The sequence below is a fragment of the Sarcophilus harrisii genome, chromosome 3 (genome assembly GCF_902635505.1).
Source record: "Sarcophilus harrisii chromosome 3, mSarHar1.11, whole genome shotgun sequence".
Taxonomy (NCBI): domain Eukaryota; kingdom Metazoa; phylum Chordata; class Mammalia; order Dasyuromorphia; family Dasyuridae; genus Sarcophilus; species Sarcophilus harrisii.
The window spans coordinates 272,403,058-272,422,824 of NC_045428.1; the positions used below are offsets into that span (position 1 = coordinate 272,403,058).

A 19,767-nucleotide genomic window follows, 5' to 3' on the forward strand; every position below is an offset into this window, starting at 1 on the left:
GTGAGTCACTTAACCTTTTATCTGCCTCTGTTTTCTCAGCTATAAAATGGGGATCATAATAGCACCTATCTCAGAAAGTTGCTATGAGGATAAAATGAGCAGTAATTATATAAAGCACAGTGCCGGAAACCTATTAAGTGCTAAATAAATGCTTGGTTTTTTTTTTCTTTTTTTCCAAGCTCCATAACCTATGAAACTATGATGCAGACATGCTAATGAGATTATGGGATTAAACTAGATGATTTACAATGTTTCAACCCCACATTTATGAAACAATGAGGTTATAACCTAAAGAAGTGACTGATAGTTGGTACAAAGTGAGGAGCGAAAGCCTGGGAATCATAAGTATCTCATCTCAGAACTGAATATATTGTTGGAGGGGCTCAGGGTGGTAATGTCATTTCTATAGTTGACTTCTCTGGTTCTCAATGGGAGAAGCCAAACACTTCTGAGAAAGCATTAAGGTTTTCAAAGCCTGTACTTGTTTTTTAAGTGCAGGAGAATAACTCCCTCATCACAGAAATGTGTTTTAGAAGGGTGTTATGTAAAAATGAATCCTTATAGATCAAATCATATTTTAAATGGGCACTTGAGTCAGACTGAATAATCAGGCAAAAACCAGAACCAAGCCATGTAAATCAGCTGAATGCCAAAAAATACAGAACCAAACTATTGCCTTTTCATTTAACTGACAAATAAGTTGGTCAAAACCAAGTCAAACTTTCCTTATTCCCTTAAAAAAAAATTAGGTCAAATGAGACATGAATAAATATGTTTTGGGAGCAGTTGAGTGGCACAGTGAATAGAATGCAGAAACTGGGTTCAGGAAGACCAGAGTTCAAATCTAGTTTCAGATATTTACTAGCTATGTGATCCTGGGTAAGTCATTTAATTTGTCTGCCTCAGTTTCCTCATTGGTAAAATGAGGATAATAGAACACCTTCCACTCATGGTTGTGAGAATCAAATGAAATGTTCATAAAATGCTTTGTAAATCTTAAAGCACTATTTAAATGCAAGCTATTATTCTTATGGTTTTTAAATTTTGATTTAACCAGACCGCCACTGAAATCTTGTGATATCTCATCATGGCATCATTCTGAGTTCCATAAGACCATAACAATGAAGCACAAGCTAATACATTCTCCCAAGTCAGAAAAGCTTTTAGTAGGGGCCCAATGATGGACTGTGGGTCTTTAGTCTGAAGACTAGCCTAGCCAAGTTTAGCCAAGGCCATCACCAGATTGGCCAGAGTAATGATGATCTACTCAAGGTACTGAAGGTAATGATTTATAATTTGTGAAGGAAGTGCTCATGTTTACAAAATCATAGGGCTGGAAATATTTGAAGCACAGTGTGTCCCAAGCTCGAAAATATAGTAATGCTTTTGGATTAACCTGGAGAAAGCATTACAAAATAGAGCAACAAAATGCTTCCTGAAACAAACTGACAATTCATTCCATTCAAAGACACTAGAATGAAGTGCCCTGTAAAGGGCAGAACTTCTGTAAAGTCCAATTATAATTTTTCTGTTTAGTGGATTAGATTTGTCCATAAGATTTTCTTACAGTAGAAAACAATGGGTTTTCCTTTTGCAATTAAAGCAGAATTATTCCCAATTGTAAATTTTCCTTAAAAATATATTTATTAAGGGAACATACAGCATAGTGAAAAATGACAATTTTGTGAATCAGGAATAAGGGGAAGCCCCAAAATGGCCAATACTGATGAAAACTTGTTTATTTACTAAATGTAATCATTTACTTCAATCTCTTCATCTTACAAATAACCAAAATCTAGGAAAAGTCAAATGAATTGTCCAATATCTCAAAAGGAGTAAAAGATTTTTAACCCTGATTCTTTGATTTCATAGCCAGTATTTATTCCAAGGATCCTTAACTCTAAAAGGATCTGTAGATAGATTTTAATGAGTCTGTGAACTTGGATTTTTTTTTTAATCTTTATTTTCACTATCTCTAAGTGACAGCATTTTTTCCAATTAAGAATGTAGGCAACAAACATGATTCTGATAAGGGAGGCATTGATTTCAGTATATTGTCAAAGGAGTTCATTAAACAACAAACAAACAAACAAAAGTTGAGAACAGCTGCATAATCCTGTATTGCATTAAGAATGTTTGATCTCATTTATTAAGTCTGGACTCTTTTCACATTTTCCTAAACCTCTTATCAACACTGTTTATTGTCTTTAGTGCTTTGGGATCACATTTGCATTGGGCACTTACTCCAATCTGCCCACAGAGCCAGGTCTGGAAACTTTCTATTTCTCACACTTTGAAATGCCCCCTTCCGACTGCATAAAAAGATACAGCATCAGCTGTGAGAAAGAGGAGGCCAGAGAATTAACAGCCCAAGGTGTTTTCTTAGACACTTACTACTGACATTTGAGCCCTGATTTTAGCATGGCTGAGCCTTTTAGAGGGAATGGAGTTATGAGTTGTGTCAAACTCTATATTTAGGAAGAACAACTGTAAGCAATGACAGGAATTCTCTTTTAACACTTTACTTCCAAACAGAGTTCTACTCCAGGCTGGAGTGACTTTCAGTGCCGGCTGGGACACAGAGCACTTGAGTTATTTCAGCCACATGAAGAGAACCAGAAACAAGATCACAGCTTACTGAAGACAGTATCTTCTTCCCAGCCTCCAGGAAGCATTGTATTCGCTCACCTGACTGCTTGGATTTTTTCCCCCCCTTATGCACTAAATAAATAAATAAACCAGGTAAGCTAAAGGAGTTGGCTGTGGAAATTGGGCTTTCTTCTAGGACGAATTCCTTCATAAATGACTTTGAAGTGGTTACTCCTTTCACAGCTTTGTCTGCTCGTTGGCAGAAAACAGGGGCAGCTGATTTGTGAGTTGATCGTACATTGCAATGGCTTTTAGGCATTTTTTTAAAAGTTTGTTTGGCTCCAAAGAGATGTTTAGCTGAAAGCTCTTCTCCTACCTAGTGAAACAAACAAACGACAACCAAAAAGAAAAAAAAAAAAAAAAAAAAAAAGCCAAAGTATTGGAATGAAATAAGTGTGACCTGAAAAAATGCTGTAAATTTGGGATGAATTAAAGTAGGCAAACTGCTGCAAACATATTTGGGTCTCATTTCTAAAAGGTTATGATGCTTAATCAGAAGGGTGGTGGTTTGAGAAAATTTATAATATTGCTTTTGTTTGACTACAAAGCAAAGTAGTGGCTATGTGTTATTACACCTTTTCAAGTTCAGAAGGGTTTTTAATGTTTCGAATATTCTTCTGAATGCTAGCCTCTATTTAAGTAGTATAGTTCCTGTCCAATCTATCCATGATCCTGTTGTTGTAATAGTGTGCATCTATTTACAGTATGGGTAAGAGGGCAGCATTTATTGACTGTTCTTTTTGTTGTTGTTAGCACCAAATTATGAAACATGGAGAGGATAAGGATATTTTTCCTCCTGTCTCCCCCCCTCCCTTTCGTCAGTGTATTTGAGGCAAATTGAATAAGAAGTCAGTTACTCCAGACAGCTGCATATCTTTCTACACCCTTCTCAGGAATTATATTTAACTGCCAGGCAGAAGATAATTCCCTATGGGTTTTAGATTTACTTTTATATTTGACCTTTTAATAAAATTTTCTCCAAACCCTGCCTTATTTCTTTATGAGTTCTTCTAATGTAATTAACAACTATTCACCTCCTTGATATGATTTTGCTAAGATGTATAACAAGTTTGCTTTAAAAGGAGAATGTTAAATACCTGAAATATAGGGCTTGCACTATTTCCAGTTTATATGACTAAGCATAAAATCCATGAAAGGTTAATGTTAATGTGTGGAGTAGCCAATAGACAGACTTCATCTTTTCATCCTAAAGTGGGAAGAGTATCCAGCTCAGTAAGGTGTTTCTGAAAATCAAAATCAATAGAAGACTTTTTGGTTATATAGTTTTCAGATTTTAGCAGAATACTAAAAGCAAAAGGGACATTATTCTTGAACTAAAGAGCTTTATAAGACCTTGGGATGTGGTATGAGTAAATCTATCTGTGGCATAGCTTTGGTAAAAGGTTTGAAAATGTGTTAGAAAGATGAAGCAGCATTCAATACAATAATGGAGGTGAACCGAGGGATAGGGAAACAGCCAGGAAATATTGTCTATTTTTACTCATTGGTCTGCTTTTGCCCTGATTTCTCTGGAAGTAAATGAGGACAGCAGGAACAGCCGCCTAAGAGATTTATATAAATGTGTCATTCGTATACCTTCTCTTAGGAGCTAGGGTTGGAATCTTACCAATTCCCTGTAGACATTCAAAACAGTTTAAGGTATGTGTCAGAGAGATTTGTATGTATATCTGAACTGTGTAGCAGGTTTGAGCCCCAACTATAATCCATCTATAATGCTCAGAGATGTACAGGAAGACAAGGGAAAACACTAGTGGAGCAGAAGACTTAGGAGATGCTTATTATAGATCAAAATAAGGTGTTAGTTCAGACAATACAATGAAAAACTTAGTAAAAACAATTTCATGATTTTCCATGAAGTGAACTTTTTCACTTTTTAAGCAGTTAGTATAGGATAGAAAGCAGGATTAGAGATCATCTAGTACAACTACATTCCCTCATATGATAGATGTAAAAATTGGGGATCAGGGAATTAAAATAACTCACCCAAAGCTGAACTGTAATTTAAATCCAGGTCCTCTGATGCCAAATCCATCAGCCTTTCCTTTCTTAACATGATTATCCTTATCTAAAAATAAATTCATTGTATAACTGTCCATGTCTGTCTGTCTATCCATGTGTTTATTTTTCTCTATATTTCTGTATGTATTTATATATCTATCATCTATCCTCTCTTTTCTGTCTCTATCTCTCTTCTCTGTCTGTGATTGCATCCATTTCTCTGTCTCTGGATCTGTCTTTCTGTCTGTCTGAGAGAGAGCCCTCCTTTCTGGTGCAGATCTGTGAGTTCATTTCTGCAAGGAACTTCTTGTATGAAAACATCTTCTCAGGATACAAGTTGTGCATAACTGTGTCTGTTATGGAATGATTAAATGACTTGCTCCTGCTCATACAGCTAGCATGCCAGAGTCAGGACTAGGACTTAGGGATTTTTCTACTTCATACTCAGTCCTTGTAGTCTGAGAACCAATACAGCAAAATTTGGACAGGATCATTACCAGCTTGAGCTGGTATAGAGTGCCGGGTCTAGAGTCAAGAAGACTCATCTTCCTGAGTTCAAATCTGGCCTGAGACATAAGCTGTGAGACTCTGAGCAAGCCATTTAACCCTGTTTGCCTCAGTTTCCTCATCTGAAAAAATCTTTTCCAAGAAAACCCCAAATGGGTTCACAAAGAATCAGACATGAGTGAAAATGACTAAACAGCAACAAAGTACCAACATGGCCACAGAGTAATGAAATTTTTGTACATAACCACTTGTACAATGATCATCTATTACTCCATGCTGTATCATAACATTATTCGAGACTTAAACATTCACCTTTAGTAACAGAATAATAATAACAGCCAGATCTGTATAGAATTTTAATGGCTTACAAAGCATTTTACAAATATTATTTCATTTGATCTTCACAACCAGTAGGGTGCTATTATTATCTCCATTTTACAGATAAGGAAATTGAGGCAGGCAGAGATTAAAGTGACTTACACAGTCACACAATTGGTAAGTATAAAAGATGAGATTTGAACTTCAATTCTAGCACTCTATCCATTTTGCCACTTAACTGCCTCTAATATATGGTGTATCTTCTTAGATTATAAATAATATTTTTAAATGTGCTTTTGGGGTATGGTCTTTTAAAATTTGTTTAATTTCTAATTTCAACAGGAAAGACAGAGTATATTTTTCTGAATACATTTAAGATCCATTAGGAGATTGTGGATTTGTAGGACTTTAAATAGCTATTGAGGATAGATGTATTAAACATCATAGTACTATAGTTTTCCTCTGAGAATTCCATTGTGTCCTAGATCCAATGATTCAACACCATTAAAAATGTACGTTCCTCTTAGTTCCTACTATCTTCCCCACCAACTCTGAAATTTTATATGTACTTTGCATATATACATATACATACTAATATATGTATGTATAAATAAATGTTTGTATACATATATGGCTACATATTTCTTCTATATAGATTATATATACATATTTCTCTATATACATATCTATACATTCATATACACACATATACATTTGTATTTACTTATATATGAACTCCTTGGAACCAGGGGAAATTTCATTTTGCCTTTGTATTAGAGCCTGCTGCTTGGTTCATCCTAGACACTGAATCAATACTTGTTGATTTAAATTCAAACAAGAAAAACAAAAAAGGTGGCATTCAATCAAACTATATACAATACAGCAAACATATCCGCAAATTTCCTGTTTCATTATTACTTTTAAAATTTGGAAATGGGCTAACAGAAAAAAAAAATAATCAAAATATCAATGAGATATTATCCAAAGGTGCATAAAGGAAGCTTGTATCTAGATAACAACAAGGCAATGATTTACCAGTTTTGTCTTCATAACATCAACCACCTGCAAGTTTGATGGCAAAAATGATTAGCAGCATTTCCTCTTTTGATTGTTTTGTTTCATGTAGACACATGACAACATAAACATGTTTCACAAATCCCTTTCTCCTATACTTTACCTTCCACAATGTTTACAGGTACCAATATTTATGTTGATACTTTATTCTGTTTTTAGCTACAGACAAGACAGGAAAAAAATCACTTTGTGTTTGTTTTTATAATCACTTTGTTATTAATATAGTGTGAACTTTGTTGTTAGGCAGTAAGTCACTCTAAAGTTGAGCCTATATAGGGTCCTGTCACTGAAATTTTGCAATGAAATTTTGACCTGCAGAAAATGTTAACACTTGAACTCCCTTCGAAGTAGATTAGCAACTATATTTAGTTACTAACTACTGGTTTAGCATCTTATTAGCAAGAATGATTATTTTAAATTAGAATCTACCAGATCATATTATTAATAATACCTATATATGAGCCCCCATCATAACTATTTTCCCTTTCCATGCAACTGAATTTGTCTTATTCCTTTGAAATACATTTTGAAATCTTGGTAATTGTATTACTTAGGTTTTTCCCCTGTATTGCTCCCCTCGCCCCACTCCCATCAGCCTTTTAAATAAAGATTTTTAAAAGAAAAAAAAAAAAGAAAACATTCAATTAAACTTAATAATATATTTTAAAAAACCATCCAAACTTTATGTGTAGTGTCCTACATGTCTCCAGGGTAAGGTGTTTTTTTGCCTCATTCTTTATAGTATTGTGAAATTCATTTTTAAACTGTTTTGTGATTCTTTCCAAACCACAATGTTGCAGTCATTGTACATAGTGCTTTTTTGGATCCATTTTCCGTCAATTTATGCAAAATTTTCCATGCTTCTCTGTATTAATGTTCATTTTTTTTTTTTTTTTTTTTGCTTTCTGCAGTGTAATGTTCCATTACATTCATGTGCAACAGTTTATTGAGCCATTACCCAACCAATGGGAATCCATTTCTTGTTCAGAACAACAGATGTCTCTATTATACTCTTGGGATATAGGACAGACTCTCAGGAGAGTTGTGGGACTGCTAACAGATTTCACTTTCATTTTAATCTGCAAGATTTGAAAAAAAAAAATAACCTGGAGTACAGTTCTTTTGGCCAACCAGGGCACGGCTAATTCTCCAGGCAGTGGTCATCTTTTCTTCCAAGAAAAGTATATATTCAGTTCTCTCTTCCCATTGACCAACTACTGAAGCTGGAAATAGCTATCTCTTAGGATTGCTATATGTTTCCCTGTGCTCAGAGAAAGAAACATAAAGCAGAAGAGGCAGCTAAGAATACAATTTTGGGCTCTTACTGTTCAATGTTTGACTATCATTGTTGCTTCTAGGGAGAGGTATGGGAGAAAAATCTCCCCATATTCTTCCTTCTTGAATTCCAAAGGAAAGCTAGAGGAACTTTGGGGGAATACACCTGAAGGAGAATAAGAGAGAAAGAGGCAAATTATCTTCTCCTCTTAAACCTTTGGAATGGATTACTTTTCCTGGATCATTAATTAATTGGGTTTGACTCTTTGTGCCATGGCTACCTCGACACATAAATTAAGTTCAGGAAACCTTTGTGAAACTACAGTTATTAGCAAGGATACAAAGAATGTTTTAGGGATACAAAATGAAAGTATAAGCCACTTCTGTCTATATAATCTAATCAAGTCAATTCACCCTGGGGCTGAGATTCCTTATCTATAAAATGGGGGAGATTGGGCTAGATAACCTCTGATATCCCTTACAGCTTGAGATTTATAATACTCTTTTGATCCTATAATGTCAACAAATATTTCTTAACAACCTATTCTGTGCAAGACACTGAAGATACACAGAGAAAATTACAAACAAACCCTGTCCTCAAAGTATTTACAGCCTAAGGAGGCAAGGATAAAACATGCACACAGATTGCTTGAATATAAATTAGAATATGATCAGTTTAACAAAGAATATTAGAAAGGGAACTGGCTCTGAAATAAGAAAATGTATAAATGTTTATGTACAAAACTAAGCTCTGCACTTTACTGACTGTGTGACTTTGGGTGAGTCACCTCAATTTTAAGGACCTACAAATGAGGGAATTGGACTAGATGGCCTGAAAAACTCTTATCCAGCTCTAAATCTTTAGTATGTAGGAAAAGTTCTTTAAAGAACAAGAAAGACTTGGGTAAGGAGGGAGCTGGAGTCTGGAGAAGATGTCCTTTAGAAAGTAGTGCCTGAGCTGGGATTTCTTTAAAGGAGGATTTCAACCAGTGGAGATATTGAAATTATTTCATTTGCTTTCATAGTAACCCTTTGATGGAGTTGGGGACAGAATTTTTAATCTCATTTTTCAGATGAGGAAACAGAGAGTCTGAAACTAAATGATTTCCCCAAAGTGATGCAATTATTTATTAATTTTTTAAGAAAAGGAATTTACTAAATTGTCAGAGCAAGTACAATAATTACAAAGCATTTTCTTCCAAAACGTGCGGCATGTTTTCTCACAAATATACCCATAGTTCATATGGGGAAAGTTAACATAGACAAGTTGTTGCTGTTCATTCAGTCATGTCCAACTCTTTGTGATCCCATGGACCATAGCATGCCGGGCCTTTCTCTCTTCCATTATCTTCCAAAGTTTGTGCAAACTCATGTTTGTTATTTCCATGACATTATCTATCCATATTATCCTCTGCCATCCCATTTTCTTTTTTGCCTTCAATCTTTCCTAATGCCAGGGTCTCTTCCAGTACAATAGCATTAAGGCACATATGCACAAACAATTCACAACTCTTTATGATCAGAGCCTTCATGCCCTTTTCTTTTCCAGAGAATCTCATGAATTTTGCTTCTTGGTATGGTATCAATGATGCTCCAATGCTGTTCAACTGGACCGGCTTCTTGCAGGGCATGGCATTTCTGCTGGATGGGCAGCTCTCCTTATAGGGGACGCTGGATGGCCAATCTGGTGTTTGTGCCAAATGGGCCACTTGGCTGCTAAACTAGCTTCTCACTAGGCTTGGCTGCTACTTAACTGAACAGGCAGTCAGTCACTCAGCTACTGGGCTCTTCTCATGGGATATACTGGACAGATCAATCTTCTGTGTTGCCTTGGTTCATTTTTTGGTGGATAGTTGCTATCTTTATTCCTTCCAGACTTTAACTTGGCTGGGTATTTTGGTGCTCTTTCCAGTTGAAGTGTTACAGTACTTTTTCCAGCAAAGGGTCTTAGGACTAGAAATGGCAGAAGCCTTTTCTTAGAATGTTGACTCTGAGGTTTGTCACCTTCCAGCACCTTTCCTTTTGATATTCTTTCCTGGTTCAGAGGGAGCTTCCTCTGAGTGATCCATCTTTATCTATTTTCAATTAACATTTTTTTCCTTCTTCTCTTTCTCTGTCTACCCCTTTCTCAAATGACAAAATTATTAAGTAGACTCTAAATCTCTCTTATTGCAAACTTGGTTCTCTTTCCAAACATACTGTAGACTAGAGTGGAGAAAGTCCAGTACTAAGAAAGAACTTTCCAGATCTCAGAGATTTAAACAAATGATGTAACATTAATTAAACTGAAATGCTACAAGGTATAGTAAAACAGATATTGGACTTGCAGGCAGGAAAGCTGAATTTTGCAATTTGAAATTGGGCAATTACTAGCTGTGTGCCTTCAAGCAAGCCACATAATCTCTCAGCCTTACATTACTTGTAAAATGGTGATTATTATACTCACACTACTTACATCACAGAATTATGGTGATATTTTAAGAACTTTAAATGATATACAAATATGAGATTAATACCATACCCTTTAAAGGTAAGTATTTTCTTGTTAAAAGGAGAGAAACAATGCTTGTTAAAATCCAAAAGAAATCAACCAAAATTTGAAGAAGATGTCAGTTTCTTCAACTATAAAATTAAGGATTTAACTAGACTATCACTAAAATGTTTTCTGGCACTGAAATCCATGCATTTCTAAGTATTATGTGTGAGGTACTGTGGTAAGTACTGTGGTAAACTCGAAGAAACAAGATACGCGAAGAAACAAGTCCTCACAGAGGGGTCAGTCCAGTAGATAAAAAGACATGCACAAAATTAAAGAACATACAATTATTTTCTTAAGTGGGCAAATCACTTAATCTTCATGATCTCAGATTCTTCATCTATAAAATTAGGGAATTGGACTAGAGGGCCTCTGAGTTTCTTTCCAATTCTATATCTTCAGTTATGTCTGACTCTTTGTGATTTTATTTGGAGTTTTCTTGGCAAAGGTTCGAGAGTGGTTTGTCATTTCCTCTTCCAATTCACTTTACAGATGAGGAAACTGAAGCACACAGGATTAAGTGACTTGCACAGGGTCACACAACTACTAAGTGACTGAGACCATGCTTGAATTCAGGTCCTCCTGATTCCAAGGCTGGCACTGGATCTATTGCACTACCTAGCTGCCCATTAAGATTTTATTATTCAAATAAACATTTAATAGTTACCTATTGTGTGCAAGACAATGTGGTAGACATTGAGCACCCAGAAATAAAATGGAACCTCACAAAACTCACAGTCTAATGAGGGTGAGTAAAGCACATAAAGTTACAACTAATAACAGAGTAGCCCAAGCACCAGTGGGATGATTTAGATAACAAGTATCAGAGAAGTTCAGAGGAGTGTTTCTCATCACCTTCCTCATTCACCAAGTCCAGCTTTAAATGGAAAGCTTGCCACAGAGATAGATAAAAATGGACCGGTGACTACCCAAAATGGTAATGGAGGGTCACCGCCCACAATGGTTTTTCTTTGCTCTCCTTATATGGGTAGGATGGGGCAAGGAGATGATAGTTTCTGATTGCCTCTCATTAACATTAGGTGCAAGGGAGAGCATCATTTCTCCTATGAATCATTTATAAGGAAAGCTCAGGTGTTCCCTCTCCTTTAGGTATTTGAAAAGGGAATAGCTAAGTAACTTTGAAAACTGAGACTGAAAGGATATATGACCAGTGAAAGGTATGACTGTCCAGTAGAATAATGAGTTAAATTCTAGTTTATCAAGGTGGAGAATCTGAATGCTTCAGGCTCTAACATTTTCTTATTTGTTTTTCAGGGAGAAGACTTCTTGAATATGTCCAAACAGCCAGCTTCCAATGTTAGAGCCATTCAGGTAAGCGACAATATTTACATTTTAGTAACAACTATGGAATCTCTATTTTATTTGCTTGATAAAGTGTATATTTTTGTTGTTCTTGATTTTGTTCACTGCAGTCATACTGGTTGATCATTAACTCAAGAAGAGAAGGAAGTTCTCTTGCGGTTATATGCACAAGTGAAGAATAAGAAGTTGGTTTTACTTAATTCTAAATAAGAAAACAAAAAAAATGATTTATGAATGAGAATTAAAATTCTTTCTTTCTTCTTCTAAATGCTTATTTAAAAAAAAAGTCTTCCAGATAAAAGGGAATGTTCATTGTTTCCAGTTTCCATTCATTGATCTGGACTAGAAGTATTGCTTTCTTGAAGAACCATGTTCCTGGGGATTGTGTCCTATGATATTTTCCTGTCTCATCTTTTTAAGCTTTTCTTCCGTTACATCCTCCCAAATTTAGTCTCCATTTGTTAAAAATTATTCCTAAGCTTATTCCCAAAAGAAGGAGGTGCATTTTGAAATGAAGTAAAAGAAACATTTTTAATATTGCATGAACAATCATCAATTTGATTTGTTAATTCTCTTAAGGAGTCTAAGGAACTCTTCAGTTTTACTTTCCTTCTATTAGACTTACTGCCAAGCAACATCCTGACTCCAGCTTTGCTCCTTATCAGTATCTGCTGATAAAAATGGAGATAATTGCTTTCCCTTAGGGAATAGTTCTAATTTTTCTTCTAGACTTCCTTCAACACAATAATGCTCTAAAAAGTTCCATTTTAATTTTAGCTCTGACACTTTATCAATGTCAAAAATAGAGTGGGAAGCCATGAATGCTCTTGAGTGATATAGGTATGGTGATGTTGCCATGGAGTCATCGAGCTGTGGAGAAATCCTATCACAGGGTGTGATAGGAACTGTGAAGGAATTCACAGCACTTTATCAATCATGACTAATGCATATCCTTGAATTAATGGAGCTCTTAATTAATGGAGCAAGATGTCCAGCATGCCCTGGATATAATATGGTGAACAAAAGGCCAAGGATGGGCCTCACTAATTGGCAAAAATGTCATTTTGCATAGCCTTTTTATCCAAGTAGATGAGCTTCTGTCTCATGAAGTAAGACATATCCTAATTTCTTGTGTATTCAGCTGCAATGACTTGAGACCTAGGCCTAAGTATTTAATTATTCTCTCTTCTGGGTTCATTGACTGACATTTATTTCATGTGTCTTTATGTAGTGGATAGAATGCTAGACTTGGAATAAGGAAGACCAGAATTTAAATTCTATCCCTGATACTTACAAGGACAGTGAGGGCATTTTAAATTAAGCAGGATGATATAGTGCCCCAAGTCCTATATTTCCTTGCAGTCTAAAGGATTTAGGCTTACTTTTACCTTCTAATGCTTATTGGTTGTGTGATCATGAACCAGTTCTGGGACCTCACTAAGCCTCAGTCTCATCTATAAGATGAGGACAATAACACAATCTAACTTACATGGGCTTTGTGAAACTCAACAACTTATTTATGTAAAGTATATTATGAATTTCAAAGATCTCTACATAAAGCTATCATTCTCTAATGACATCCCATAAATCATGCTATGTTATAGCACTGACAATGCATTAAAATGAATTTTGTTGTTGCTCTATAATATGTCAATTTGAGAGGACGTTTATTTCTCTCCTTTGACCTAATCTACTCTCCTATTTTTTTAGGAGGAAAAAACCAACTTCCTGATTTTCCTTTATTCATGGTCTTTCTTAATTTTTCATTTAAAATGTTCCAGCATTCGCCCTAATATTTTGGTAGATGTAGAAAAGTCAGTATCCAGTTTTAAAAGAAAATATTAAGCAATCTTACTAAGATTTATTCTTCTAAAAACCAAATAGCCAACTAACTGAAAAAACAAAAAAGTCTATACTACCAACAATTCCTTTTCTTGAATGGGATATGACTTCTTACATTAAACTCTATCTTCTCTAAGTGGATTGATTTAAAATGCCTTCAAAAAGGAAGACATTTATTCTTCTTTTCCCTTAGAAGTAGGATTTACTGCTATTTGAAATCTCTTAGCATCATAGATGCTTGGGTGAAAAGAATTTCAGAGGATATATAACCTAAAACTCAACTTATTACAAAATGGGGTTCACAGAGGTTATGTTAGTCTTGCAAGGTTATACATATTAGATGTCAGAAGTAGAATCTTAATTCAGATCCTGTGCCGCAGCCATTCTTTTTTTTTTTTTTTTTTTTTTTTGCTGTACCTTATCTTTGAGTAGCTGGTGTTATTTGAGGGGTGCTGAAAAAATATCATATCAAGTTAAAATTAGATATTAATTAGATAATTAGCAATATCTAGTGCCTTAAAGTTTGCAAAGCACATTTCATTTGATTTTGTCAGCAATCCTGAAAGGTAGATGTAATCATTATCCTCATTTGATAAGATAGTGAGATGAGGAAACTGAGGCTGAGAAGTAAAATCTTGCCTATGATCAGATAGTAAGTCTCATAGGTGAGATTTGAATACAAATCTTCCTGACTCCAAGTCCAACACTCTATCCACTATCTTATCTTGATAAATAAATAATTTAATAAAAAAGAAAGATTGCAAAGGAAAGGGGGAAAAAGACTCTTACTAATCATAAGGACTAAAAATTTCATATCAGTGTATATCAATACCCAGCTTATGCTTTAATTCTGAGATCCTGCGAATTAGCTGTCAAAGATGGAATTCCTTCACTAAGGAATATTTTGATTGAGGGACTGAAATAATTTTCTCCATACACTCTACATTTTTCTTTTCTGTTACTATGTTATCTATTTTATCTGGATCAAGTCAATTTGATTTATTCACACTGAACCATGTGGACAGATATTAGAGGAAGAGGAAAACTGCATTCTTCTTGGGTAGATGCAATAGAGCTAAAAGTCATCATAGTAATTTCCAACATGGTTTGTTTTCTTTCCAAATGATTCCATCAACTCAGTAAGCCTGTCTGGTAAAACAAAAAACAAAAAACAAAAAAACCAAAACAAACAAAAAAAAAGAGCTCAATGGTTCTCTGCCCACTTCTAGAGTAGGTGATTCATGATCTACCACTCACTCATCACATCAATTTTCATCAGGGAAAAGAATAGAATCCCATAACAAAATTCCTTCTAGTCTGGATGAATAAAATCCCAGGCCATTCAGGAAAAGTACAGATCAAAATGATTTCAGTTGATGGTCACCCAAAATGGAAGACTTTTGTTCTGTTAAATTTTTGGTTGAACTGTGCTATTTCCTAGCATAAGATGTCTTAAATACAGGCTCTTTAAGTGTTGACATGAAAGTAGAGGAAGTCAAGAAGACATTTAGGTGCACTGAATCTGATATCTACAATTAAAGAATTTGACATGACAGGTTGTGATGAAAGCTAGACCCTCTGTGATATCTAATCCTATCAACAATCTGCATAGTAACAGTTCCTTAATGAGACTAAATGATATACAGTTCATTGGCACCTCCTGCTTTTTGCTTTTCAGAAAGTGCTCCCTATTTTGGAAACCATGGTGGTCATTTCCATTTTTTTTCCATTTTTTAAGCTCAAAATTTTTAAAAATCACCTCCAAAGCTGAACTGAGAATGGCTTCTTTATTCTGAAGTGACCATCATAGTATCTGTTGGCTATTCCTAAATTAAACTTAAGAGCTTCTTTAGAGTAACTCTAAGGCTCTTTTCAAGTTGAACTTTCCAGTCATATAACATTCCTCACTCTGGGTTCAAAGGGCAAGATTTCAAAAATGACTCAGGATAGGTTAAAGAAAAAAGAATATATTAGGTGTCAATGCAGATATATACTACTCTGTTACTTGGAGGATGCTTCCCATGTTATAAAGTATAATGGATTCAGAGAACTTCTATTAATATTATACTCTTTATCATCAGAATCTCTTGCAAGAAAGGAAACAAAAATAATTTATTTTGTCTCAGAGAGAAAAAAGAAGCACAGACAAATTAATTCTAAGTCCCAGAGAAAACTCATGCATTGCAAGCAGAAAAAATCCAGGTCCTTTGAATCTCAGTTTAATTCTTCATTGACTAAATCATTCTTGTTAAGATAAAATAAAGGCTCTCCTCCTCCTCCTCCTCTGAAGGGCTAGAATTTTTATTTTGTTATATCTTCTTTTTCTTTTTTAAATAGTATTTTATTTTCCCAAATACACGCAAAGGTAGTCAACAATCACCTTTGCAAAACATCGTGTTACAAATTTTTCATTCTTCTTCTCTTCCTTTCACTTCCCCAAGACAGCAAGAAATCCAATATAGGTTAAACATGAAGCATTGAAAATTAAAAAAAAAAGAAGTCCTTAGTCATGAACTTGTGGTCTTATGAAATTGAGAAAAACTTTCCATTGGTACCTTTACAGGGTGCTTTATTAGCCAGTACTCAGATCCAAACCTGAGCAAAATTTTTCTCCCCTTTTTAGCATTTTTTTTTTTTGATCTCCCAAGGTTCTCATGGACCCACTGGGGAGAAAATCAAATTATTCATACTAAGATTTTAGCAACTTAAAGATTTATAGTTTCCAGGATATATTTAAAAACTTCTTTTAAAAAAAAGTCACAGAAAGGGCAATTTTTGATACAAAATAATATTTAATATCCTTACTTGTAAAATAAAGGTTTTTTTATAGGGCTTCATAGACTATTTTATTTGATCCTTGTATTAACTCCCTCTCTTTGTCTCCCCTTTCTTTTCTTCCTCTTCCCTCCCTCCTTTCCTCCCTTCCACCCTCCTTTCCTTCCTTTCCTCCTCCTTCCCTCCCTCCTTTCCTTCTTTCCTTCCCTCCTCCTTCCATCCCTCTCTCCCTTCCTTCCTTCCTTCCCTCCTCCTTCCCTCCCTCCCTTTCTTCCTTCCTTTCTTCCTCCCTTCCTCCTTCCCTTCCTCCTTTCCTTCCTTCCTTCCTTCCTTCCTTCTTTCCTTCCTTCCTTCTTTCCTTCCTTCCTTCCTCCCCTCCTCCCTCCTTCCTTTCCTTCCCTTCCTCCCTCTCTCCCTTCCTTCCCTTCCCTCCTTCCTTTCCTTCCCTCCCTCCCTCTCTCCCTTCCTTCCTTCCCTTCCCTCCCTCTTTTTTCTCCCTCCTTCCCTTCCTTCCTTCTTTCCTGCATTTTAATTCTTTAGTGTATATTCCTAAATATATATTTTTATTTTTAACTTATAAGGACTTAATAAGAAAATATCTCACTTTTAAACAACTCACCAAGAAAACTCATATTTTTTTTCCCAGAAACTCTTTGAAGGAAGTTCCCATTGTCTTAGCAATAAATTACAATAAATTATAAAACATCAGCTTGTTAATGAAATGATAGAATGAATCTGGTAAGAGAAGAGAATAACTGTAGAGATAGACTATTACACTTCAAAATGAGCCCACTCCAAAAGTTCATTGATCACAGCTACAGTTAGCAAAAGTTATATGGGAGGAATACTAATCTTGGCAAGGGTTTCTAGGAGGGGACTGAAGATCTTTGAAAACTAGAACGATACCAGTGGAAAATAATCTAAAAAACAAATATTCAATGGGAGAAATCTTGAAAATGGCAAGTGCCATTTCATGAAAAATTTTCATTTTCATGAAAATGGAGAGAGAAGGAGGTGAATAGGAGGTGAACAGGGGAGGGAATAGTATGAGAGTGAGAAAAGGTGGTTTATAGCAAACAATGGCAAATAAGAACTAATAGTGTAGAAAAGCAACACCACAAAAGAGTTGGGAAAGAGAGCTTATTCCATTTAATTTAATGAGGGTTATGATTATGTAGAGGACTAGTGTTTCTGGGATCCTCGGTACTCAAAAGATGGGGCCAAATAGGAGGCAACGTAGAGAGCAATAGCAATAATTAAGAGAGTGGAGGAATTGGCTTACAAGGACTTCATTTTTACTCCTGTCCATCTGTTGAGATCGATTGTAGGATCAGTTTCACATCAGATAGGGCTCTTATCAGGGAACTCAACCCAGTTCTGGCAGAGGACAAGCCTAGAGATCTAATTGGTCTTTTCTGCCCTCAACTTCTAAAATGTAACTAGCAATGTCTAGCTTGGAAAAGTGATGAGCAATGCCAGCTGAGGCAGGGGGGTCTTTTAAAATGATTGGCAGATGTAACTACAGAAGGGTAAAAGGAAAAAAGGAAGGATAATGAGAATTTGCATTAAGAAAAGAAAACTATTAGAGGCTGATTTCCTTTGTGTTTGTTCAGAACTACTTTTATAATAATGAATCTACATGGCTACAGAGAGCTCCCTGATCAGTTTTATAACTATTTCTATTCTATTCGTTGAGTTTATTTATTTATTGTTTTTGTTTTGGGATGTTTTGTTTATTTGGAAATTAGTTTGTTATTCTGTACAGCCCTTTGAAAGAAGTAAAATATGTTGTGTCCAACTATAGATGGAAAAATGAAGTCACCAAGAGAACTTTATTTGCTTGCAGTCACAGGAAATTAATGGATATATGGATACACATATATTTATATCTCCATACAAATATATTTATATAAACAGCATAAATACAATATATTTCAGAAAGGAGAGCACTAACAGTAGGGCTAGTGTCAGAGAGACTTCGAGGAGAAGGTGGTGCTTTTTCTGGGTCCTGAAGAAAGATGGCAGTGAAAAGGATGTGTTTCCAGAGTAAAAGCCAGTACAAATGCATGAAGATGGGATAGGGGGTATTCTATAATGGACAGAGAACACTTTGGCTGGGTTGCAAAATATGGGAGGGAGAATAATGTGCAACAAAGCTGAGACCAGGTTTTGAAGGGGCCATTATGGGAAATACCCTGAAATGGGAAGAGACTTGAAACCAGAAGACCAGTTAGGTTAAGTTCAATTGTTTTTCAATCATAGTTAATTCTTTGTGATCCCATTTGGGATTTTTCTTGGTAAAGATATGGGAATAGTTTGCCATTTTCTTCTCCAGCTAATTTTACAGATGAGGAAACTGAAGCAATCAGAGTTAAGTGACTTGCTCAGGATCACATAGCTAGTATCTGAGGTGTTCTTTGAGTATACCCTTTATGATTCTAGGACCAGTCCTCTAATTCACTATGTAACTTAGCTGCCATAGATGGGTCTAGAAATATGTGAGCCAAAAATCGTATCTATGATTTGGCAATTAAGAGATCAATTGACACCTTTAAAAAAAACACTAGCAAATAGATGTTTAATTCTATCCTATGCTATGTTGTTTACTTCTCCAACTCTTTGTGGTCTCATTTGGTGTATTCTTTATTTTCTCCAAATACATGCAGACATAATTTTCAACTTTCACCTTTGCAAAACTTTGTGTTGCAATTTTTTCTCCTTTCTTCCCCATCACATTTCTCCAGACAACATAATAATTCAATATAAATTAAATATATGCAATTCTAACTCTTTTAAATATATTTCTATATTCATCATGTGCACAAGAAAAATTAATTCAAAGGGGAAAATGAGACAGAAAAAAACACAAGCAAACAAATAATAACAACAAAAAAGATGAAAATAGGATGCTTTGATCCACATTCAGTCTCCACAGTTTTCTCTCTTTGAATGTGGATGGCTGTAGTGTTCTCTTCTTTTCTAAAATATGATGGTTCTCTCTGGGAGCAGGTTTCTTGAGGGGGTTTTCTGGAGGCAGCCTTAGTTTCAGTTTCAAGTAATAATCACCTTAAATGCAGCCAGGAGTTAAAGCACAGTCCTTTATTGTCTCTTTCAAAATAGACCGCTTAGCTTTCTTTGGTTCCAAGAGCTCTCGTTGCTAGTCTTTTGCCTCTGCCAGCTTCAGCCTCTCCTCTTCTGAATCCCCAGTTCTGCCTGACTGCAGTCTTTAGCTTCTCAATCTCAACTCACTGACTTCACTGGCTCAGCTCCTTTTATGCCTTTTTAGAGGTGTAAACTCAAAGGTTGACTCCTCCTCTGAGAGTGGGATTGTGGGAAGTGTAAACTTGTGAATCTCATACTGAATCCTGACTTGTGAATCTCCCAAACTTGTGAACTAATGTGTGAGCTAATGTGTGAACTCTCAAAGGTATAAACATAAGCATTGTTTC

General features: G+C 35.4%; 1 protein-coding gene across 1 annotated transcript in view; it reads left to right on the plus strand.

The window, feature by feature from the left end:
- The first annotated feature begins 2,401 nt into the window (after positions 1-2,401).
- The window catches only part of SMPX (small muscle protein X-linked), a 79,601-nt gene continuing 62,235 nt past the window's right edge, over positions 2,402-19,767 (plus strand). Inside the window, exons 1-2 of the mRNA XM_031959492.1 lie at positions 2,402-2,742; positions 11,654-11,710. Of these exons, the coding sequence (XP_031815352.1) occupies positions 11,672-11,710 (39 nt within the window). The 5' untranslated portion in view covers positions 2,402-2,742; positions 11,654-11,671. The remainder of the gene's footprint in view (positions 2,743-11,653; positions 11,711-19,767) is intronic.